The sequence below is a fragment of the Salmo salar genome, chromosome ssa17 (assembly GCF_905237065.1).
Source record: "Salmo salar chromosome ssa17, Ssal_v3.1, whole genome shotgun sequence".
Classification (NCBI taxonomy): Eukaryota; Metazoa; Chordata; class Actinopteri; order Salmoniformes; family Salmonidae; genus Salmo; species Salmo salar.
In genome coordinates this window covers 79,491,274-79,516,978 of record NC_059458.1, presented here as the reverse complement: position 1 = coordinate 79,516,978, position 25,705 = coordinate 79,491,274, and the positions used below count along the sequence as shown (strand labels likewise).

The window sequence follows — 25,705 nt, the reverse complement described above, 5'->3', positions numbered from 1 at the left end:
GACTGAATACTGACAGCTAGGAACTAGGAACACACACTGGAGCAGACTGAATACTGACAGCTAGGAACTAGGAACACACTGGAGCAGACTGAATACTGACAGCTAGGAACTAGGAACACACTGGAGCAGACTGAATACTGACAGCTAGGAACTAGGAACACACTGGAGCAGACTGAATACTGACAGCTAGGAACTAGGAACACACTGGAGCAGACTGAATACTGACAGCTAGGAACTAGGAACACACTGGAGCAGACTGAATACTGACAGCTAGGAACTAGGAACACACACTGGAGCAGACTGAATACTGACAGCTAGGAACTAGGAACACACTGGAGCAGACTGAATACTGACAGCTAGGAACTAGGAACACACTGGAGCAGACTGAATACTGACAGCTAGGAACTAGGAACACACTGGAGCAGACTGACTACTGACAGCTAGGAACTAGGAACACACTGGAGCAGACTGAATACTGACAGCTAGGAACTAGGAACACACTGGAGCAGACTGAATACTGACAGCTAGGAACTAGGAACACACTGGAGCAGACTGAATACTGACAGCTATGAACTAGGAACACACACTGGAGCAGACTGAATACTGACAGCTAGGAACTAGGAACACACACTGGAGCAGACTGAATACTGACAGCTAGGAACTAGGAACACACTGGAGCAGACTGAATACTGACAGCTAGGAACTAGGAACACACTGGAGCAGACTGAATACTGACAGCTAGGAACTAGGAACACACACTGGAGCAGACTGAATACTGACAGCTAGGAACTAGGAACACACTGGAGCAGACTGAATACTGACAGCTAGGAACTAGGAACACACTGGAGCAGACTGAATACTGACAGCTAGGAACTAGGAACACACTGGAGCAGACTGAATACTAACAGCTAGGAACTAGGAACACACTGGAGCAGACTGAATACTGACAGCTAGGAACTAGGAACACACTGGAGCAGACTGAATACTGACAGCTAGGAACTAGGAACACACTGGAGCAGACTGAATACTGAGACAGTCTGGACGTCCTTCATCAACATAACTAGTCATATCTAACCACTACAATCTGAGACAGTCTGGAGGTCCTTCATCAACATAACCAGTCATATCTAACCACTACAATCTGAGACAGTCTGGACGTCCTTCATCAACATAACCAGTCATATCTAACCACTACAATCTGAGACAGTCTGGACGTCCTTCATCAACATAACCAGTCATATCTAACCACTACAATCTGAGACAGTCTGGAGGTCCTTCATCAACATAACCAGTCATATCTAATCACTACAATCTGAGACAGTCTGGAGGTCCTTCATCAACATAACCAGTCATATCTAACCACTACAATCTGAGACAGTCTGGAGGTCCTTCATCAACATAACCAGTCATATCTAATCACTACAATCTGAGACAGTCTGGAGGTCCTTCATCAACATAACCAGTCATATCTAATCACTACAATCTGAGACAGTCTGGACGTCCTTCATCAACATAACCAGTCATATCTAACCACTACAATCTGAGACAGTCTGGAGGTCCTTCATCAACATAACCAGTCATATCTAACCACTACAATCTGAGACAGTCTGTCTTGAGGTCCTTCATCAACATAACCAGTCATATCTAATCACTACAATCTGAGACAGTCTGGAGGTTCTTCATCAACATAACCAGTCATATCTAATCACTACAATCTGAGACAGTCTGGACGTCCTTCATCAACATAACCAGTCATATCTAATCACTACAATCTGAGACAGTCTGGACGTCCTTCATCAACATAACCAGTCATATCTAACCACTACAATCTGAGACAGTCTGGAGGTCCTTCATCAACATAACCAGTCATATCTAACCACTACAATCTGAGACAGTCTGGAGGTCCTTCATCAACATAACCAGTCATATCTAACCACTACAATCTGAGACAGTCTGGACGTCCTTCATCAACATAACCAGTCATATCTAATCACTACAATCTGAGACAGTCTGGAGGTCCTTCATCAACATAACCAGTCATATCTAATCACTACAATCTGAGACAGTCTGGACGTCCTTCATCAACATAACCAGTCATATCTAACCACTACAATCTGAGACAGTCTGGAGGTCCTTCATCAACATAACCAGTCATATCTAACCACTACAATCTGAGACAGTCTGGAGGTCCTTCATCAACATAACCAGTCATATCTAATCACTACAATCTGAGACAGTCTGGAGGTCCTTCATCAACATAACCAGTCATATCTAACCACTACAATCTGAGACAGTCTGGACGTCCTTCATCAACATAACCAGTCATATCTAATCACTACAATCTGAGACAGTCTGGAGGTCCTTCATCAACATAACCAGTCATATCTAACCACTACAATCTGAGACAGTCTGTGAGGTCCTTCATCAACATAACCAGTCATATCTAACCACTACAATCTGAGACAGTCTGGAGGTCCTTCATCAACATAACCAGTCATATCTAACCACTACAATCTGAGACAGTCTGGAGGTCCTTCATCAACATAACCAGTCATATCTAACCACTACAATCTGAGACAGTCTGGAGGTCCTTCATCAACATAACCAGTCATATCTAACCACTACAATCTGAGACAGTCTTGAGGTCCTTCATCAACATAACCAGTCATATCTAACCACTACAATCTGAGACAGTCTGGAGGTCCTTCATCAACATAACCAGTCATATCTAACCACTACAATCTGAGACAGTCTGGAGGTTCTTCATCAACATAACCAGTCATATCTAACCACTACAATCTGAGACAGTCTGGACGTCCTTCATCAACATAACCAGTCAACTATGGTTCTGTGAACACTGGAGGGTGAATTAATTGAGCATCACACTGTGAAGAGACAAACTGTCTCTCTGTTCCAAAGCCCCAGAGACCTGGCTGGGATCTGGTGGGTTATATTTCTGTCTGTGATGCTCAGAATGTGGATAAGCCTCTTAGAATGGAGGCGAGGGGTTAGAGATACGATCAAGAGAGAGAAACAAGCCTTCTCTCTCTCCCTCTCTCTCTCTCTCTCTCTCTCTCTCTCTCTCTCTCTCTCTCTCTCCCTCTCTCTCTCTCTGTCTCTCTCTCTCTCTCTTCTCTCTCTCTCTCTCTCTCTCTCTCTCTCTCTGTCTCTCTCTCTCTCTCTCTCTCTCTCTCTCTCTCTCTCTCTCTCTCTCTCTCATCAGAGTAAAACATGAGAAGATCTGCTTTACTAAACAGAACAGATCTATGTACAGATCCATGGTTCTGAGCAGGTGGTAGGCTCCACAGTCACACAACAGCTGATTCAAAGGCCGTCTTCCATTTGCCTACTAACGAACTGACACTGCTGGACCACTCCACCACTTATCTGTTTCCTGGTCACGGAGGAGAGAGAGGACAGAGGACAGACATTTACCCTAACGAGAAAACCTCAGTGTGTTCTCTCCTCCTCTTTCCTCCTCCTCTTTCCTCCTCCTCCTCTCTCCTCCTCTCTCCTCCTCTCTACTCCTCCTCTCTACTCCTCCTCCTCCTCTTTCCTCCTCCTCTTTCCTCCTCCTCCTCCTCCTCCTCTCTCCTCCTCTTTCCTCCTCCTCTTCTCTCCTCCTCTTTCCTCCTCCTCTCTACTCCTCCTCTCTCCTCCTCTTCTCTCCTCCTCTTCTCTCCTCCTCTTTCGTCTTCCTCTCTCCTCCTCCTCTCTCCTTCTCTCCTCCTCTCTCCTCCTCCTCCTCCTCCTCTCGTCCTCCTCTCTCTCCTCCTATCTCCTCCTCCTCCTCTCGTCCTCCTCCTCTCTCCTCCTCTCTCCTCCTCTCTTCTCCTCTGCCCTTTCCTATGTCCTATCCTCCCTTCCTCTCCCTCTCTTCTCTCACCCCCCCCCCCCCATATGTCATATCCTCTCCTGTCTGCCCGTTCCTGTCCTGTGTGATAGTAGGGTTTGAGGACAGTGAGACAAGGGGACTGCGTCAGACTAAATGGCCTTCTCCTGCTCAGTCATTTCCCCTAGTGAGCAGGCCTGACAGATGGCTCTGAGAACAGCACCCAGCAGGGATACTGTCCAGGACACTTTAAAACAGCATGATGTAGTGACACCAAGGAACAGAGGATATCAACCTGTCCTCCTTTGTATTCCCTTACCTTTAACTCTCTGTCTATTGTTTAGTTAAGTGATAAGCTGGTATTTGGAAGATACAGTATATTGGCTTGTCGAGGGCCGGCAAACTGTACCAATATACTATCCTCCAAACACCGTCTTCCAGGGCATTATCACTTTTATACAACTGGTTACCAACATATTCAAATAATAATGGACATATTTTTTATTAAAAAATGTTATTTTATTCCTACTATTTCATCCTTCCAGGAGATATAGTCCCAACACAAATCTAGGGTTGTTACTACACTACAAACCACTGAACACTACAACATGGTTACTACACTACAAACCACTGGCCTCAGATCTATCAAAAGTAGTGCACTATATAGGGGACATATATAGGGGACATATATAGGGGACATATATAAGGGACATATATAGGGGACATATATATATATATAAGGGACATATATAAGGGACATATATAGGGGACATATATAGGGGACATATATAAGGGACATATATAAGGGACATATATAAGGGACATATTTAAGGGACATATATAGGGGACATATATAGGGGACATATATAAGGGACATATATAGGGGACATATATATATATATAAGGGACACATATAGGGGTCACATATAGGGGACATATATAGGGGACATATATATATAAGGGACAGATATAGGGGACATATATAGGGGACATATATAGGGGACATATATAGGGGACAGCATGCCATTTGAGATGTAGTTCAGGTACAAGCTAGGTGCTGCCAGACAGCCTGTCCTGTCAGTGTCTATAGCCAACTAAGCATATCATTGAAAAAGACCAAGCCATTCTACTCTTTAATTAAATGTTAACTTAGACATTTGCATATTGATGAGAATGCCAAGGGGGCGTCAGGATGGAGAAAAGGAGTTTGGTGCTGGGGTAGTGGAGGGGAGGCGGGGTATCTGTGCAGAGCTAAAGTCATTTCCGTGCTAGCGGGTTGCGGCTAATCGGAAGCGCTAGCTAGCTGGCTGGCAGAGTTGTGGTGGGGATGGGAAGGAGTGTGTGTGTGTGTGTGCGTGTGTGCGATGGGGACAAACAGGAAGGAAGAGAGGGGACCCGGGGCTTCGGTTCCCCTTTTTGAAGATTCCCTGCTGTGCCTGATAATCTGCACTGAACCAAATCAGCCTAGTTTACAACATGCTAGAGTTGATATAAGGTGACCACTGAGCATCAATCAGCCGTAGAGAAAGGCCACTGCCCCTGAAACGGTGATCTCGGAGACAGACTAATGATATAGGAGGGACCTTTTACAACTCATCTCAGCTTCTATGGCTGCCTGAACGTAGAGCCACCATACCTGATGTACTGCAGGATCTTCCTGCTATTGGTGCTCGTCTCTAAGAGATGAGGGGATATTTCTACAGGTAAACATGTGTACCAGAGAGGATGAATGGTTTCTGGGTCTAACAGAGATGTTTTGCTTTCTGCTGCTCTCTCCTCGGTTCTCTCTCCTCGGTTCTCTCTCCTCGGTTCTCTCTCCTCTGTTCTCTCTCCTCGGTTCTCTCTCCTCGGTTCTCTCTCCTCGGTTCTCTCTCCTCTGTTCTCTCTCCTCTGTTCTCTCTCCTCTGTTCTCTCTCCTCGGTTCTCTCTCCTCTGTTCTCTCTCCTCTGTTCTCTCTCCTCTGTTCTCTCTCCTCTGTTCTCTCTCCTCTGTTCTCTCTCCTCGGTTCTCTCTCCTCGGTTCTCTCTCCTCTGTTCTCTCTCCTCGGTTCTCTCTCCTCTGTTCTCACTCCTCTGTTCTCTCTCCTCTGTTCTCTCTCCTCTGTTCTCACTCCTCGGTTCTCTCTCCTCTGTTCTCTCTCCTCTGTTCTCACTCCTCTGTTCTCTCTCCTCTGTTCTCTCTCCTCTGTTCTCTCTCCTCGGTTCTCTCTCTCTCGGTTCTCTCTCCTCTGTTCTCTCTCCTCGGTTCTCTCTCCTCTGTTTCTCTCCTCTGTTCTCTCTCCTCTGTTCTCTCTCCTCTGTTCTCTCTCCTCTGTTCTCTCTCCTCTGTTCTCTCTCTCTCTCCTCTGTTCTCTCTCCTCGGTTCTCTCTCCTCTGTTCTCTCTCCTCTGTTCTCTCTCCTCTGTTCTCTCTCCTCTGTTCTCTCTCCTCTGTTCTCTCTCCTCTGTTCTCTCTCCTCTGTTCTCTCTCCTCTGTTCTCTCTCCTCTGTTCTCTCCTCTGTTCTCTCTCCTCTGTTCTCTTCTTCGGTTCTCTCTCCTCTGTTCTCTCTCCTCTGTTCTCTCTCCTCTGTTCTCTCTCCTCTGTTCTCTCTCCTCTGTTCTCTCTCCTCTGTTCTCTCTCCTCTGTTCTCTCTCCTCTGTTCTCTCTCCTCTGTTCTCTCTCTCTCTCTGTTCTCTCTCTCCTCTGTTCTCTCTCCTCTGTTCTCTCTCCTCTGTTCTCTCTCCTCTGTTCTCTCTCTCCTCTGTTCTCTCTCCTCTGTTCTCTCTCCTCTGTTCTCTCTCCTCTGTTCTCTCCCTGTTCTCTCTCCTCTGTTCTCTCTCCTCTGTTCTCTCTCCTCTGTTCTCTCTCCTCTGTTCTCTCTCCTCTGTTCTCTCTCCTCTGTTCTCTCTCCTCTGTTCTCTCTCCTCTGTTCTCTCTCCTCTGTTCTCTCTCCTCTGTTCTCTCTCCTCTGTTCTCTCTCCTCTGTTCTCTCTCCTCGGTTCTCTCTCCTCTGTTCTCTCTCCTCTGTTCTCTCTCCTCGGTTCTCTCTCCTCGGTTCTCTCTCCTCTGTTCTCTGTTCTCTCTCCTCTGTTCTCTGTTCTCTCTCCTCTGTTCTCTCCTCTGTTCTCTCTAAACTGTTCTCTCTCCTCGGTTCTCTCTCCTCGGTTCTCTCTCCTCTGTTCTCTGTTCTCTCTCCTCTGTTCTCTCCTCTGTTCTCTCTCCTCGGTTCTCTCTCCTCTGTTCTCTCACCTCTGTTCTCTCTCCAGGATCTGACTGTGTTTACCTCCCATCTCAGAGACGAGGAACTGGCAACGCAGATCCTAAAAAGTCCCCACAGTGCACTACATGGGCCCTGGTCAAAAATTGTGCACTATATAGGGGATAGGGCACGCAACCCTCCTGTCTCTCCAACTTCTCCACCTCTCCCACACCTCCCACACCACCAGAGGGACAGAAGACAAACAGTCTCAACTCTCTCCCACACCTCCCACAGCACCAGAGGGACAGACTGACAGACAGACAGACAGACAGACAGACAGACAGACAGACAGACAGACAGACAGACAGACAGACAGACAGACAGACAGACAGACAGACAGACAGACAGACAGACAGACAGACAGACAGACAGGTCGGTAGGTAGTCAGAACACACATCTTTCTCTCTTTCTTCAGTTGTTTATTTCCCTATCACCCTTGACCTCTCCCGATCTCTCTCTCTCCGTTCATCTCACTGTGTGTGGGCGAAGAGAGGATGAAGTCATCTGTGCAAACAAATATATTTGATTCAACAAGTGTTTCAGAAATTCAAGACACACTGGCAGAATGCATTAAGCCTGTTAGGAGAAAGAGAGAGAAAGGGTGAAAGAGTGTTTCAGTTGGCTCTGCATTTACTGCACCAGAAGTATGTTTAAAATCACGTAGTCGTTGACAACTTCTATCTGTCGTCTCGTAAAAAGCTCCCGGATGCTCATAGCCTCTTTGAGTTATTATTTCCTATAACACTGGTTTCATCAAAACAAATAAAACAGGAACTAGCTATGAACACAAACACCATATCTCTAACCTGAGTACATAACATTTATATAACAGGTAAAATGAAAACAATAAATACCAAACAGGATACAGTTCCCTGAACAACAGAGGGTATTGAAACAGTTCCCTGAACCATCAGAGGGTATTGAATCAGTTCCCTGAACCAACAGAGGGTATTGAATCAGTTCCCTGAACCAACAGAGGGTATTGAATCAGTTCCCTGAACCAACAGAGGGTATTGAAACAGTTCCCTGAACCATCAGAGGGTATTGAAACAGTTCCCTGAACCATCAGAGGGTATTGAATCAGTTCCCTGAACCAACAGAGGGTATTGAAACAGTTCCCTGAACCAACAGAGGGTATTGAATCAGTTCCCTGAACCAACAGAGGGTATTGAATCAGTTCCCTGAACCATCAGAGGGTATTGAATCAGTTCCCTGAACCAACAGAGGGTATTGAATCAGTTCCCTGAACCATCAGAGGGTATTGAATCAGTTCCCTGAACCAACAGAGGGTATTGAATCAGTTCCCTGAACCATCAGAGGGTATTGAATCAGTTCCCTGAACCAACAGAGGGTATTGAAACAGTTCCCTGAACCAACAGAGGGTATTGAAACAGTTCCCTGAACCATCAGAGGGTATTGAATCAGTTCCCTGAACCAACAGAGGGTATTGAATCAGTTCCCTGAACCAACAGAGGGTATTGAATCAGTTCCCTGAACCAACAGAGGGTATTGAATCAGTTCCCTGAACCAACAGAGGGTATTGAATCAGTTCCCTGAACCATCAGAGGGTATTGAAACAGTTCCCTGAACCAACAGAGGGTATTGAATCAGTTCCCTGAACCAACAGAGGGTATTGAATCAGTTCCCTGAACCAACAGAGGGTATTGAATCAGTTCCCTGAACCATCAGAGGGTATTGAAACAGTTCCCTGAACCATCAGAGGGTATTGAATCAGTTCCCTGAACCATCAGAGGGTATTGAATCAGTTCCCTGAACCAACAGAGGGTATTGAAACAGTTCCCTGAACCAACAGAGGGTATTGAATCAGTTCCCTGAACCAACAGAGGGTATTGAATCAGTTCCCTGAACCATCAGAGGGTATTGAAACAGTTCCCTGAACCATCAGAGGGTATTGAATCAGTTCCCTGAACCAACAGAGGGTATTGAATCAGTTCCCTGAACCAACAGAGGGTATTGAAACAGTTCCCTGAACCAACAGAGGGTATTGAATCAGTTCCCTGAACCAACAGAGGGTATTGAATCAGTTCCCTGAACCAACAGAGGGTATTGAAACAGTTCCCTGAACCAACAGAGGGTATTGAATCAGTTCCCTGAACCATCAGAGGGTATTGAAACAGTTCCCTGAACCAACAGAGGGTATTGAATCAGTTCCCTGAACCAACAGAGGGTATTGAAACAGTTCCCTGAACCAACAGAGGGTATTGAATCAGTTCCCTGAACCATCAGAGGGTATTGAATCAGTTCCCTGAACCAACAGAGGGTATTGAATCAGTTCCCTGAACCATCAGAGGGTATTGAATCAGTTCCCTGAACCATCAGAGGGTATTGAATCATGTTTAAATGGTTGTGTTTTGAAGGGATTGACCGCTGGCTAAAATAAAGTCACGTTTGTAACTATCTATTATTAAATGCCAATACATAACCTATAGTAACATTACAATATATCACCATGGATTAGCTGTGATGAAAATGACAATCTCTCTCAGACTAAAGCGCTTCCCTCTCTAGCATGTAGACAAGAGGTGTCTGTGGTGGGGCAGGGGAGTCCAATGGTTATTCAGCAGTGTATAATATGGTAATACTGTTGTTATAGCTACACTCTCTCTCTCACTCTCTCACTCTCTCACACACCAACACACACACACACACACACACACACACACACACACACACACACACACACACACACACACACACACACACACACACACACACACACACACACACACATTTGGTTATTCTATCCTCGTGGGGACTTACAATTGATTTCTACTCAAATTCCTACTTTCTCTAACCCCTAACCCTATTTGTAACCCTAAACCTAACCCTAACCCTAAAATCCTATTTTCTCTAACCCCTAACCCTAAGCATTGCCCTTATCCCAACCTTAACCCGTAACTCCTAGCCCTAACCCCTTAGCCTAAACATACTTCTAACCTTAACCCTAAAACTAACCACTAACCCCTTACCCTAATTCTAACCTAAAACCTAACCGTAATTCTAACCCTAACCCTAAACTTAACCCCTAAGCTTTAAATAACCTTTGTCTAATGAAGGAGAATTTTGACTATCCTTGTGGGAGTAGTCCCCCCCCACTCCCCCTTCTTTAACATCACAGATGACAGAGCTTGTCTGATATCCCTTTAATGGGAGAATTGAACAAGCAGCACAAAACCCTTCATCTTCATCAGAGGAAAGAAAGAGGAAGGAAGAGAGAGCTCTTGTTGCTACAGCGATCAGACTGACCTCTTGGTGCTATAGCGATCAGACTGACCTCTTGGTGCTATAGCGATCAGACTGACCTCTTGGTGCTATAGCGATCAGACTGACCTCTTGGTGCTACAGCGATCAGACTGACCTCTTGTTGCTACAGCGATCAGACTGACCTCTTGTTGCTACAGCGATCAGACTGACCTCTTGTTGCTACAGCGATCAGACTGACCTCTTGGTGCTATAGCGATCAGACTGACCTCTTGGTGCTATAGCGATCAGACTGACCTCTTGGTGCTATAGCGATCAGACTGACCTCTTGTTGCTACAGCGATCAGACTGACCTCTTGTTGCTACAGCGATCAGACTGACCTCTTGTTGCTACAGCGATCAGACTGACCTCTTGTTGCTACAGCGATCAGACTGACCTCTTGGTGCTATAGCGATCAGACTGACCTCTTGTTGCTACAGCGATCAGACTGACCTCTTGTTGCTACAGCGATCAGACTGACCTCTTGTTGCTACAGCGATCAGACTGACCTCTTGGTGCTATAGCGATCAGACTGACCTCTTGTTGCTATAGAGATCAGACTGACCTCTTGTTGCTACAGCGATCAGACTGACCTCTTGTTGCTACAGCGATCAGACTGAACTTTTGTTGCTACAGCGATCAGACTGACCTCTTGTTGCTACAGAGATCAGACTGACCTCTTGTTGCTACAGCGATCAGACTGACCTCTTCGTGTTACAGCGATCAGACTGACCTCTTGGAGCTACAGCGATCAGACTGACCTCTTGTTGCTACAGCGATCAGACTGACCTCTTGTTGCTACAGCGATCAGACTGACCTCTTGGTGCTACAGCGATCAGACTGACCTCTTGGTGCTACAGCGATCAGACTGACCTCTTGTTGCTACAGCGATCAGACTGACCTCTTGTTGCTACAGCGATCAGACTGACCTCTTGGTGCTACAGCAATCAGAATGAACTCTTGTTGCTATAGCGACCAGACTGACATCTCGTTGCTATAGCGACCAGACTGACCTCAGAGCTGATGACTTCAGGAGATGGTTATGATGCCCTTGGTGCCTCCAGATGAAAGATTACAGACAGGGACTGGCTACAAAAACATGATCACCATCTCCCTCTTTTTCAAAGCCATCCAAACATCTCTATCCATCCCCCAGTGTGTCCCTGACTAAACTCTCTGTCTGAAGACAATGAGGACAGTGTGTACAGCAGCGTGGCTCTGAGTCGGCAGTGAAGGAGATCTCTTGTATCTCGCTCTAGAGCTGAGCCTGGCGTTGTTGTTGTTGTTGTTGACAGACCAGCTTGTTAATAACTCTCAGACAAGGCCAGGAGATGCAACACATGCCCAGTAATCTGTTGCTCAGAGAGTTGGCTCCCAGCGATACAACACATTCTGATAGAGCTCACTGAGTCCATGAGATACAACACATTCTAATAGAGCTCACTGAGTCCATGAGATACAACACATTCTGATAGAGCTCACTGAGTCCACGAGATACAACACATTCTGATAGAGCTCACTGAGTCCATGAGATACAACACATTCTAATAGAGCTCATTGAGTCCATGAGATACAACACATTCTAATAGAGCTCACTGAGTCCATGAGATACAACACATTCTAATAGAGCTCATTGAGTCCACGAGATACAACACATTCTAATAGAGCTCATTGAGTCCATGAGATACAACACATTCTAATAGAGCTCATTGAGTCCACGAGATACAACACATTCTGATAGAGCTCACTGAGTCCATGAGATACAACACATTCTAATAGAGCTCACTGAGTCCACGAGATACAACACATTCTGATAGAGCTCACTGAGTCCACGAGATACAACACATTCTAATAGAGCTCACTGAGTCCATGAGATACAACACATTCTAATAGAGCTCACTGAGTCCACGAGATACAACACATTCTGATAGAGCTCACTGAGTCCATGAGATACAACACATTCTAATAGAGCTCACTGAGTCCACGAGATACAACACATTCTGATAGAGCTCACTGAGTTCATGAGATACAACACATTCTAATAGAGCTCACTGAGTCCACGAGATACAACACATTCTGATAGAGCTCACTGAGTTCATGAGATACAACACATTCTAATAGAGCTCACTGAGTCCACGAGATACAACACATTCTAATAGAGCTCACTGAGTCCACGAGATACAACACATTCTAATAGAGCTCACTGAGTCCACGAGATACAACACATTCTAATAGAGCTCACTGAGTCCATGAGATACAACACATTCTAATAGAGCTCACTGAGTCCACGAGATACAACACATTCTGATAGAGCTCACTGGGTCCATGAGATACAACACATTCTGATAGAGCTCACTGAGTCCATGAGATACAACACATTCTAATAGAGCTCACTGAGTCCATGAGATACAACACATTCTAATAGAGCTCATTGAGTCCACGAGATACAACACATTCTAATAGAGCTCATTGAGTCCATGAGATACAACACATTCTAATAGAGCTCATTGAGTCCACGAGATACAACACATTCTAATAGAGCTCACTGAGTCCACGAGATACAACACATTCTGATAGAGCTCACTGAGTCCAAGAGATACAACACATTCTAATAGAGCTCACTGAGTCCACGAGATACAACACATTCTAATAGAGCTCACTGAGTCCACGAGATACAACACATTCTGATAGAGCTCACTGAGTCCACGAGATACAACACATTCTAATAGAGCTCACTGAGTCCACGAGATACAACACATTCTAATAGAGCTCACTGAGTCCACGAGATACAACACATTCTAATAGAGCTCACTGAGTCCATGAGATACAACACATTCTAATAGAGCTCACTGAGTCCACGAGATACAACACATTCTGATAGAGCTCACTGAGTCCATGAGATACAACACATTCTAATAGAGCTCACTGAGTCCACGAGATACAACACATTCTGATAGAGCTCACTGAGTCCATGAGATACAACACATTCTAATAGAGCTCACTGAGTCCACGAGATACAACACATTCTAATAGAGCTCACTGAGTCCACGAGATACAACACATTCTAATAGAGCTCACTGAGTCCATGTGATACAACACATTCTAATAGAGCTCACTGAGTCCATGAGATACAACACATTCTGATAGAGCTCACTGAGTCCATGAGATACAACACATTCTAATAGAGCTCACTGAGTCCATGAGATACAACACATTCTAATAGAGCTCACTGAGTCCACGAGATACAACACATTCTAATAGAGCTCACTGAGTCCACGAGATACAACACATTCTAATAGAGCTCACTGAGTCCACGAGATACAACACATTCTGATAGAGCTCACTGAGTCCACGAGATACAACACATTCTGATAGAGCTCACTGAGTCCATGAGATACAACACATTCTAATAGAGCTCACTGAGTCCATGAAATACAACACATTCTAATAGAGCTCACTGAGTCCACGAGATACAACACATTCTAATAGAGCTCACTGAGTCCATGAGATACAACACATTCTAATAGAGCTCACTGAGTCCACGAGATACAACACATTCTAATAGAGCTCACTGAGTCCATGAGATACAACACATTCTAATAGAGCTCACTGAGTCCACGAGATACAACACATTCTAATAGAGCTCACTGAGTCCACGAGATACAACACATTCTGATAGAGCTCACTGAGTCCATGAGATACAACACATTCTAATAGAGCTCACTGAGTCCACGAGATACAACACATTCTAATAGAGCTCACTGAGTCCATGTAAATGTGTTCAATAGATTCAGATCAAGACATTTAGAACATGTTTGCAAAGGTTTTCTACTGTTGAAGCACATACCGTTTCTTTCAGAGGCAAAGAGAGACATTTCCGGGTGTGAAGGGACAGAGGGTCAGGTGATGAAAGGACAGGTAAAGGCGGGTAAGGATCACAACATCTTGAATTATGCATTGAACTGCTTAGCTTGTCCTAGGAAAGGACTGGTGAGGGCAGGGGCTAATCTAGCTCATTGGGAGGTATGGGTTAGGCAGCAGGTGGTAGTTATGAGGTGACTAGTGTCCAATCAGGTAAGGGAAGATGGGTCGATCACGTTTGGGGTCAATCAGGTTAGGGTTGATAGGTGAGAGATTAAAGGTCAAGGTTCAGTGAGGGGTCAGAGGTTATGTATCCTTACCTGGGATACTCTGCCTCCTGATGGCCAGCGCTCCATCCGGTGGCCTGGAGGGGTTGGAGTGCTTTGTGTACGGCCCCTCATCTAGAGGACAACAAGGAAGGGAAAGACACTGTCAGCTACTGAGTTAAGATGGCTACTGTAGCACTCACAACCACACAGTCAACAACCCTCTCACCAGGACCAAGGAGACAGATAACACTACCACCACACAGTCAACAAACCTCTCACCGGGACCAAGGAGCCAGATAGCACTACAACCACACAGTCAACAACCCTCTCACCAGGACCAAGGAGACAGATAGCACTACAACCACACAGTCAACAACCCTCTCACCAGGACCAAGGAGACAGATAGCACTCACAACCACACAGTCAACAACCCTCTCACCAGGACCAAGGAGACAGATAGCACTACAACCACACAGTCAACAACCCTCTCACCAGGACCAAGGAGACAGATAGCACTACAACCACACAGTCAACAACCCTCTCACCAGGACCAAGGAGCCAGATAACACTACAACCACACAGTCAACAACCCTCTCACCAGGACCAAGGAGACAGATAACACTACAACCACACAGTCAACAACCCTCTCACCAGGACCAAGGAGACAGATAGCATTCACAACCACACAGTCAACAACCCTCTCACCAGGACCAAGGAGACAGATAGCACTACAACCACACAGTCAACAACCCTCTCACCAGGACCAAGAAGACAGATAACACTACAACCACACAGTCAACAATCCTCTCACCAGGACCAAGGAGACAGATAGCACTACAACCACACAGTCAACAACCCTCTCACCAGGACCAAGGAGACAGATAGCACTACAACCACACAGTCAACAACCCTCTCACCAGGACCAAGGAGCCAGATAGCACTACAACCACACAGTCAACAACCCTCTCACCAGGACCAAGGAGACAGATAGTACTACAGCCACACAGTCAACAACCCTCTCACCAGGACCAAGGAGCCAGATAGCACTACAACCACACAGTCAACAACCCTCTCACCAGGACCAAGGAGACAGATAACACTCACAACCTTACAGTCAACAACCCTCTCACCAGGACCAAGGAGACAGATAGCACTACAACCACACAGTCAACAACCCTCTCACCAGGACCAAGGAGACAGATAACACTACAACCACACAGTCAACAACCCTCTCACCAGGACCAAGGAGCCAGATAGCACTACAACCACACAGTCAACAACCCTCTCACCAGGACCAAGGAGACAGATAGCACTACAACCACACAGTCAACAACCCTCTCACCAGGACCAAGGAGACAGATAACACTCACAACCACACAGTCAACAACCCTCTCACCAGGACCAAGGAGCCAGATAACACTACAACCACACAGTCAACAACCCTCTCACCAGGACCAAGGAGCCAGATAGCACTACAACCACACAGTCAACAACCCTCTCACCAGGACCAAGGAGACAGATAACACTACAACCACACAGTCAACAACCCTCTCACCATGACCAAGGAGACAGATAGCACTCACAACCACACAACATCCCCTGAAAGGACTCAAACAAGATATCGAGGGGATAACAACAAGGAAGTGAATCCAAGTGTCAGCTATGGAGACTCACAAACACAGAGTATCTTCAGACACACATCCAACTGAAAAGAAAATGACTAAAATTTGTTTAAATATATATACTGTATATATTCACCGGACAGTTTATTAACCCATCTAGTACCAGAACAGCCTGAATTCTTTGGGGCATAGATTCTACAAGTCGGGAAACGTTTTACAGGGACGTTGGTCTATGCTGACGCGATGGCATCGTGCAGTTGCTGTAGATACCGCCGCCACCAGCCTGTACCGTTGACACCAGGCAGGATGGGACCATGGACTCATGCTGCTTACACCAAATCCTGACTCTACCATCAGCCTGTACCGTTGACACCAGGCAGGATGGGACCATGGACTCATGCTGCTTACGCCAAATCCTGACTCTACCATCAGCCTGTACTGTTGACACCAGGCAGGATGGTACCATGGACTCATGCTGCTTACGCCAAATCCTGACTCTACCATCAGCCTCTACCGTTGACACCAGGCAGGATGGGACCATGGACTAATGCTGCTTACACCAAATCCTGACTCTACCATCAGCCTGTACCGTTGACACCAGGCAGGATGGGGCCATGGACTCATGCTGCTTACGCCAAATCCTGACTCTACCATCAGCCTCTACCGTTGACACCAGGCAGGATGGGACCATGGACTAATGCTGCTTACACCAAATCCTGACTCTACCATCAGCCTGTACCGTTGAGACCAGGCAGGATGGGTCCATGGACTCATGCTGCTTACACCAAATCCTGACTCTACCATCACCATGACTTAACAGGAACCGGGATTCGTCGGTCCAGGATATGTGTTTCTACACCTTAATTGTCCAGTGTTGGTGATGGCCTGCCCACTGGAGCATCTTCTTCTTGTTTTTAGCTGATAGGAACCCAGTGTTGGTGATGGCCTGCCCACTGGAGCATCTTCTTCTTGTTTTTAGCTGATAGGAACCCAGTGTTGGTGATGGCCTGCCCACTGGAGCATCTTCTTCTTGTTTTTAGCTGATAGGAACCCAGTGTTGGTGATGGCCTGCCCACTGGAGCTGCTTCTCCTTGTTTTTAGCTGATAGGAACCCAGTGTTGGTGATGGCCTGCCCACTGGAGCATCTTCTTCTTGTTTTTAGCTGATAGGAACCCAGTGTTGGTGATGGCCTGCCCACTGGAGCCACTTCTTCTTGTTTTTAGCTGATAGGAACCCAGTGTTGGTGATGGCCTGCCCACTGGAGCCACTTCTCCTTGTTTTTAGCTGATAGGAACCCAGTGTTGGTGATGGCCTGCCCACTGGAGCATCTTCTTCTTGTTTTTAGCTGATAGGAACCCAGTGTTGGTGATGGCCTGCCCACTGGAGCATCTTCTTCTTGTTTTTAGCTGATAGGAACCCAGTGTTGGTGATGGCCTGCCCACTGGAGCATCTTCTTCTTGTTTTTAGCTGATAGGAACCCAGTGTTGGTGATGGCCTGCCCACTGGAGCATCTTCTCCTTGTTTTTAGCTGGTAGGAACCCAGTGTTGGTGATGGCCTGCCCACTGGAGCATCTTCTCCTTGTTTTTAGCTGATAGGAACCCAGTGTTGGTGATGGCCTGCCCACTGGAGCATCTTCTCCTTGTTTTTAGCTGATAGGAACCCAGTGTTGGTGATGGCCTGCCCACTGGAGCATCTTCTTCTTGTTTTTAGCTGATAGGAACCCAGTGTTGGTGATGGCCTGCCCACTGGAGCCTCTTCTTCTTGTTTTTAGCTGATAGGAACCCAGTGTTGGTGATGGCCTGCCCACTGGAGCATCTTCTTCTTGTTTTTAGCTGATAGGAACCCAGTGTTGGTGATGGCCTGCCCACTGGAGCATCTTCTTCTTGTTTTTAGCTGATAGGAACCCAGTGTTGGTGATGGTCTGCCCACTGGAGCATCTTCTTCTTGTTTTTAGCTGATAGGAACCCAGTGTTGGTGATGGCCTGCCCACTGGAGCTGCTTCCCCTTGTTTTTAGCTGATAGGAACCCAGTGTTGGTGATGGCCTGCCCACTGGAGCATCTTCTCCTTGTTTTTAGCTGATAGGAACCCAGTGTTGGTGATGGCCTGCCCACTGGAGCCACTTCTTCTTGTTTTTAGCTGATAGGAACCCAGTGTTGGTGATGGCCTGCCCACTGGAGCATCTTCTTCTTGTTTTTAGCTGATAGGAACCCAGTGTTGGTGATGGCCTGCCCACTGGAGCTTCTTCTTCTTGTTTTTAGCTGATAGGAACCCAGTGTTGGTGATGGCCTGCCCACTGGAGCATCTTCTCCTTGTTTTTAGCTGATAGGAACCCAGTGTTGGTGATGGCCTGCCCACTGGAGCCACTTCTTCTTGTTTTTAGCTGATAGGAACCCAGTGTTGGTGATGGCCTGCCCACTGGAGCATCTTCTTCTTGTTTTTAGCTGATAGGAACCCAGTGTTGGTGATGGCCTGCCCACTGGAGCATCTTCTCCTTGTTTTTAGCAGATAGGAACCCAGTGTTGGTGATGGCCTGCCCACTGGAGCTGCTTCTCCTTGTTTTTAGCTGATAGGAACACAGGGTGGTCATCTGCTGCAATAGCCCATCCTTGTCACGGATTCGGCAAGTTGTGCGTTCCGAGATGTCGTTCTGCACACCACTGTTGTACTGCTCTGTTATTTTGTGGCCCGCCTGTTAGTTTGCACCATTCTTTCCATTCTCCTTCAACCTCTCTCATCAACGAGCTGTTTCCGCCCGCAGGACTGCTGCTGACTGAACGTGTTTTGTTTGTCGCACCATTCTCTGTAAACCCTAGACACTGTCGTGCGTGAAAATTCCAGGAGGCCGTCCGTTTCAATGTTTCGATGCCTGTCTGCCTGCTTTATATAGCAAGCCATGGCCACATGACTCACTGTCTGAAGGAGAAAACCATTTTCATGAACTGGATGGTGTAGCTAATAAACAGTCTGGTGTGTGTGTAAATATATACAGTTGAAGTCGGAAGTTTACATAAACCTTAGCCAAATACATTTAAACTCAGAGAATTATTTATTTCAGCTTTTATTTCTTTCATCACATTCCCAGTGGGTCAGAAGTTTACATACACTCACTTAGTATCTGGTAGCATTGCCTTTAAATTGTTGAACTTGGGTCAAACATTTTGGGTAGCCTTCCACAAGCTTCCCACAATAAGTTGGGTGAATTTTGGCCCATTCCTCCTGACAGAAATGGTGTAACTGAGTCAGGTTTTTTAGGCCTCCTTGCTTGCACACACTTTTTCAGGTCTGCCCACAAAGTTTCTATGGGATACAGGTCAGGGCTTTGTGATGGCCACTCCAATACCTTTATTTTGTTGTCCTTAAGCCATTTTGCCACAACTTTGGAAGTATGCTTGGGGTCATTGTCCAGTGGGAAGACCCATTTGCGACCAAGCTTTAACTTCCTGACTGATGTCTTGAGATGTTGTTTCAATATATCCACATCCTTTTACTGCCTCATGATGCCATCTATTTTGCGAAGTGCACCAGTCCCTCCTGCAGCAAAGCACCCCCACAACATGATCCTGCCACCCCCGTGCTTCACGGTTGGGATGGTGTTCTTCGGCTTGCAAGCGTCCCCTTTTTCCTCCAAACATAATGATGGTCATTATGGCCAAACAGTTCTATTTTTGTTCCATCAGACCAGAGGACATTTCCCCAAATAATACAATCTTTGTTCCCATGTGTAGTTGCACACCATAGTCTGGCTTTTTTATGGCGGTTTTGGAGCAGTGGCTTCTTCCTTGCTGAGCGGCCTTTCAGGTTATGTCAATATAGGACTCGTTTTACTGTCGATATAGATACTTTTGTACCTGATTCCTCCAGCATCTTCACAAGGTCCTTTGCTGTTGTTCTGGGATTGATTTGCACTTTTCGCACCAAAGTACGTTCATCTCTAGGAGACAGAATGCGTCTCCTTCCTGAGCGGTATGAAGGCTGCGTGGTCCCGTGGTGTTTATACTTGTGTACTATTGTTTATACAGATGATCATGGTACCTTCAGGCGTTGAGAAATTTCTCCCAAGGATGAACCAGACTTGTGGAGGTCTACAATTTTGTTTCTGAGGTCTTGGCTGATTTCTTTTGATTTTCCCATGATGTCAAGCAAAGAGGCACTGAGTTTGAAGGTAGGCCTTGAAATACATCCACAGGTACACCTCCAATTGACTCAAATGATGTCAACTAGCCTATCAGAGGCTTCTAAAGCCATGACATAATTTTCAGGAATTTTCCAAGCTGTTTAAAGGCACAGTCAACTTACTGTATGTAAACTTCTGACCCACTGGAATTGTGATACAGTGAATTATAAGTAAAATAATCTGTCTGTAAACAATTGTTGGAAAAATGACTTGTGTCAAGCACAAAGTAGATGCCCTAACCGACTTGCCAAAACTATAGTTTGTTAACAAGAAATTTGTGGAGTGGTTGAAGACTCCAACCTAAGTGTATGTAAACTTCCGACTTCAACTGTATACATAGTGCATTCGGGAAGTATTCAGACCCCTTCCTTTTTCCCACATTTTGTTACGTTACAGCCTTTGATATTTCCGTTTGTTATTTATTTTTACCCCAGTCTGAAGTCCTGAGCTCTCTGGAGCAGGTTTTCATCAAGGATCTCTCTGTACTTGGCTCCGTTCATCTTTCCCTCAATCCTGTCTAGTCTCCCAGTCCCTGCCACCGAAAAACATCCCCACAGCATGATGCTGCCACCACCATGCTTCACCGTAAGGATGGTGCCAGGTTTCCTCCAGACATGACGCTTGGCATTCAGGCCAAAGAGTTCAATCTTGGTTTCATCAGACCAGAGAATCTTGTTTCTTATGGTCTGAGAGTCCTTTAGGTGCCTTTTGTCAAACTCCAAGCGGGCTGTCATGTGCCTTTTATTGAGGAGTGGCTTCCGTCTGGCCACTCTACCTTAAAGGCCAGATTGGTGGAGTGCTGCAGAGATGGTTGTCCTTCTGGAAGCTTCTCCCATCTCCACAGAGGAACTCTGGAGCTCTATCAGAGCGACCATCATGTTCTTGGTTACCTCCCTGACCAAGGCCCTTCTCCCCTGATTGCTCAATTTGGCCGGGCGGCCAGCTCTTAGGAAGAGTATTGGTGGTTCCACACTTTTTCCATTTGAGAATAATGGAAGCCACTGTGTTCTTTGGGACCTTCAATGCTGCAGAAATGTTTTGGTACCCTTCCCCAGATCTGTCCTATAACACAATCCTGTCTCGGAGCTCTACAGACAATTCCTTCGACCTCATGGCTTGGTTTTTGCTCTGACATGCACTGTCAACTGTGGGACCTTGTATAGACAGGCGTGTGCCTTTCCAAATCATGTCCAATCAATTGAATTTACCACAGGTGGACTCCAATCAAGTTGTAGAAACATCTCAAGGATCAATGGAGACACGATGGAAAGGGTCTGAATACTTTCTGAATTAACTGTATACTGTATATGTTTTACTGTCACCAGATAGGTGCAGACTTTTCACCTTGTCGGCTCGGTAATGGAGTGGCTCTTGGACGACCCAACCTGTCAACGTTGACATAACAACATTGACATGTTAACATTGAGGTGAAAGACAACACTCAATCAAACCACAGGCATCCCTTCATCTCAGTGTGTTGATCAGTACACAGAGGAACCCCAGTGTGTTGGTCAGTACACAGAGGAACCCCAGTGTGTTGATCAGTACACAGAGGAACCCCAGTGTGTTGATCAGTACACAGAGGAACCCCAGTGTGTTGGTCAGTACACAGAGGAACCCCAGTGTGTTGATCAGTACACAGAGGAACCCCAGTGTGTTGGTCAGTACACAGAGGAACCCCAGTGTGTTGATCAGTACACAGAGGAACCCCAGTGTGTTGATCAGTACACAGAGGAACCCCAGTGTGTTGATCAGTACACAGAGGAACCCCAGTGTGTTGATCAGTACACAGAGGAACCCCAGTGTGTTGATCAGTACACAGAGGAACCCCAGTGTGTTGATCAGTACACAGAGGAACCCCAGTGTGTTGATCAGTACACAGAGGAACCCCAGTGTGTTGATCAGTACACAGAGGAACCCCAGTGTGTTGATCAGTACACAGAGGAACCCCAGTGTGTTGGTCAGTACACAGAGGAACCCCAGTGTGTTGATCAGTACACAGAGGAACCCCAGTGTGTTGATCAGTACACAGAGGAACCCCAGTGTGTTGATCAGTACACAGAGGAACCCCAGTGTGTTGATCAGTACACAGAGGAACCCCAGTGTGTTGATCAGTACACAGAGGAACCCCAGTGTGTTGATCAGTACACAGAGGAACCCCAGTGTGTTGGTCAGTACACAGAGGAACCCCAGTGTGTTGATCAGTACACAGAGGAACCCCAGTGTGTTGATCAGTACACAGAGGAACCCCAGTGTGTTGATCAGTACACAGAGGAACCCCAGTGTGTTGGTCAGTACACAGAGGAACCCCAGTGTGTTGGTCAGTACACAGAGGAACCCCAGTGTGTTGATCAGTACACAGAGGAACCCCAGTGTGTTGGTCAGTACACAGAGGAACCCCAGTGTGTTGATCAGTACACAGAGGAACCCCCTCCCTCTCCTAGTACAGAGACAATAGACAGTTATCTGCTACACTGCTGAAATAACCATCAGACAGCTGCATGAACAGAACCAGTAGTCTCTGAGAGGACCAGGAAGACAACAGTAGTAGTCTCTGACAGGAAGCCAACAGTAGTAGTCTCGGACAGGAAGCCAACAGTAGTAGTCTCTGACAGGAAGCCAACAGTAGTAGTCTCTGACAGGAAGACAACAGCAGTAGTCTCTGACAGGACGCCAACAGTAGTAGTCTCTGACAGGAAGACAACAGTAGTAGTCTCTGACAGGAAGCCAACAGTAGTAGTCTCTGACAGGAAGCCAACAGTAGTAGTCTCTGACAGGAAGCCAACAGTAGTAGTCTCTGACAGGACCAGGAAGACAACAACAGTAGCAGTCTCTGACAGGACCAGGAAGACAACAACAGTAGCAGTCTCTGACAGGACCAGGAAGACAACAACAGTAGTGTCTGACAGGAAGACAACAACGGTAGTCTCTGACAGGACCAGGAAGACAACAACAGTAGCAGTCTCTGACAGGACCAGGAAGACAACAGTAGTAGTCTCTGACAGGAAGCCAACAGTAGTAGTCTCTGACAGGAAGACAACAGTAGTAGTCTCTGACAGGAAGCCAACAGTAGTAGTCTCTGACAGGAAGACAACAGTAGTAGTCTCTGACAGGAAGACAACAACGGTAGTGTCTGACAGGACCAGGAAGACAACAACAGTAGCAGTCTCTGACAGGACCAGGAAGACAACAGTAGTAGTCTCTGACAGGAAGCCAACAGTAGTAGTCTCTGACAGGAAGACAACAGTAGTAGTCTCTGACAGGAAGCCAACAGTAGTAGTCTCTGACAGGAAGACAACAGTAGTAGTCTCTGACAGGAAGACAACAGCAGTAGTGTCTGACAGGACCAGGAAGACAACAACAGTAGTAGTCTCTGACAGGAAGACCAACAGCAGTAGTGCCTGACAGGACCAGGAAGACAACAACAGTAGCAGTCTCTGACAGGAAGACAACAGCAGTAGTGTCTGACAGGACCAGGAAGACAACAACAGTAGTAGTCTCTGACAGGAAGACAACAGCAGTAGTGTCTGACAGGACCAGGAAGACAACAACAGTAGCAGTCTCTGACAGGACCAGGAAGACAACAACAGTAGTAGTCTCTGACAGGAAGACAACAGCAGTAGTAGTCTCTGACAGAAAGACAACAGTAGTAGTCTCTGACAGGACCAGGAAGACAACAACAGTAGTAGTCTCTGACAGGAAGACAACAGCAGTAGTGCCTGACAGGACCAGGAAGAGAATACCTTTGTCCTCCCCACAATGACCTCCTGTTTTAGGGCTCCAGATGAGTGCTTCTCTCAGCATCCTCCATTGCTCCAGTACATTAGGCTTTGTGGAATGCATGGAGGGGGGTCAGGGATTACTGGGATGTCATGTGAAGACAGAGGGAGGGCTATCATCACTGAACAGCAGTCACTGCTTATGGACCCCAGCCATACCCAGTCAGCCACACTAACACATAGGCTACACACACACACACACACACACACACACACACACACACACACACACACACACACACACACACACACACACACACACACACACACACACACACACACACACACACATTGCCAATCTGCACACACACACGCACATACACACACACACCACATTGCCAATCTGCACACACACACACACACACACACACACACACACACACACCACATTGCCAATCTGCACACACACACACACATACACACACACACACACACACCACATTGCCAATCTGCACACACACACACACACACATACACACACACACACACCACATTGCCAATCTGCACACACACACACCACATTGCCAATCTGCACACACACACACACACACACACACACACACACACACACACACACACACACACACACACACACACACACACACACACACACACACAACAAGCAAACTAATGCAACCAATGTAACTCATTACCACAATCATGCATAAACATTATACACCATGCACACACACTGTCTATATGAATCCACACATTTATATTCTCTCCTCTCTCGCTGCGTTCATGATGAGCTTTAAGTGCCAGAAACAGGAAGTGTTAAATGAGGAAAAGACAGAATGATCATTCATAGGACTCTCGGTATTTTGCTCATTGTGCTGAGTGAGACTCTAGAACACTCGGTATTCTGCTCATTGTGCTGAGTGAGACTCTAGAACACTCGGTATTCTGCTCATTGTGCTGAGTGAGACTCTAGAACACTCGGTATTCTGCTCATTGTGCTGTGTGAGGCTCTAGAACACTCGGTATTCTGCTCATTGTGCTGATTGAGACTCTAGAACACTCGGTATTCTGCTCATTGTGCTGAGTGAGACTCTAGAACACTCGGTATTCTGCTCATTGTGCTGAGTGAGACTCTAGAACACTCGGTATTCTGCTCATTGTGCTGAGTGAGACTCTAGAACACTCGGTATTCTGCTCATTGTGCTGAGTGAGACTCTAGAACACTCGGTATTCTGCTCATTGTGCTGAGTGAGACTCTAGAACACTCGGTATTCTGCTCATTGTGCTGAGTGAGACTCTAGAACACTCGGTATTCTGCTCATTGGGCTGAGTGAGACTCTAGAACACTCGGTATTCTGCTCATTGTGCTGAGTGAGACTCTAGAACACTCGGTATTCTGCTCATTGGGCTGAGTGAGACTCACAGTGGTGCTGCTGCTATCTGGATCAACATGTACTCCCATCTCTCTCTCTTTATCTCTCTCCCTTTCCCTCCCCCTCTATATTTATTTATCTCTCCCCTCCCTCTCCCTCTTTTTCTCTCTCTGTTCCTCTCCCCGTCTCTCTCTCTCTCTCTTCCTTCCCTCCCTCCCTTCCTTCTCTCTCTCCAACCTCCTGTCCATCAGATCAATAAGACCCAGCTACCGCTCTATAAAAGACCTCTCCTAGATCTATGGATTTGTATTTCACTACCCTGTGAAGATGTTTAT

The 25,705-nt window shown here is 46.4% G+C and overlaps 1 protein-coding gene across 1 annotated transcript in view; it reads right to left on the bottom strand.

The window, feature by feature from the left end:
• LOC106597163 (glutamate receptor-interacting protein 1) overlaps nt 1-25,705 on the bottom strand; it is a 428,473-nt gene that overhangs the window by 190,256 nt on the left and 212,512 nt on the right. Inside the window, exon 3 of the mRNA XM_045698664.1 lies at nt 14,514-14,594. Coding sequence (XP_045554620.1) covers nt 14,514-14,594 — 81 coding nt within the window. The remainder of the gene's footprint in view (nt 1-14,513; nt 14,595-25,705) is intronic.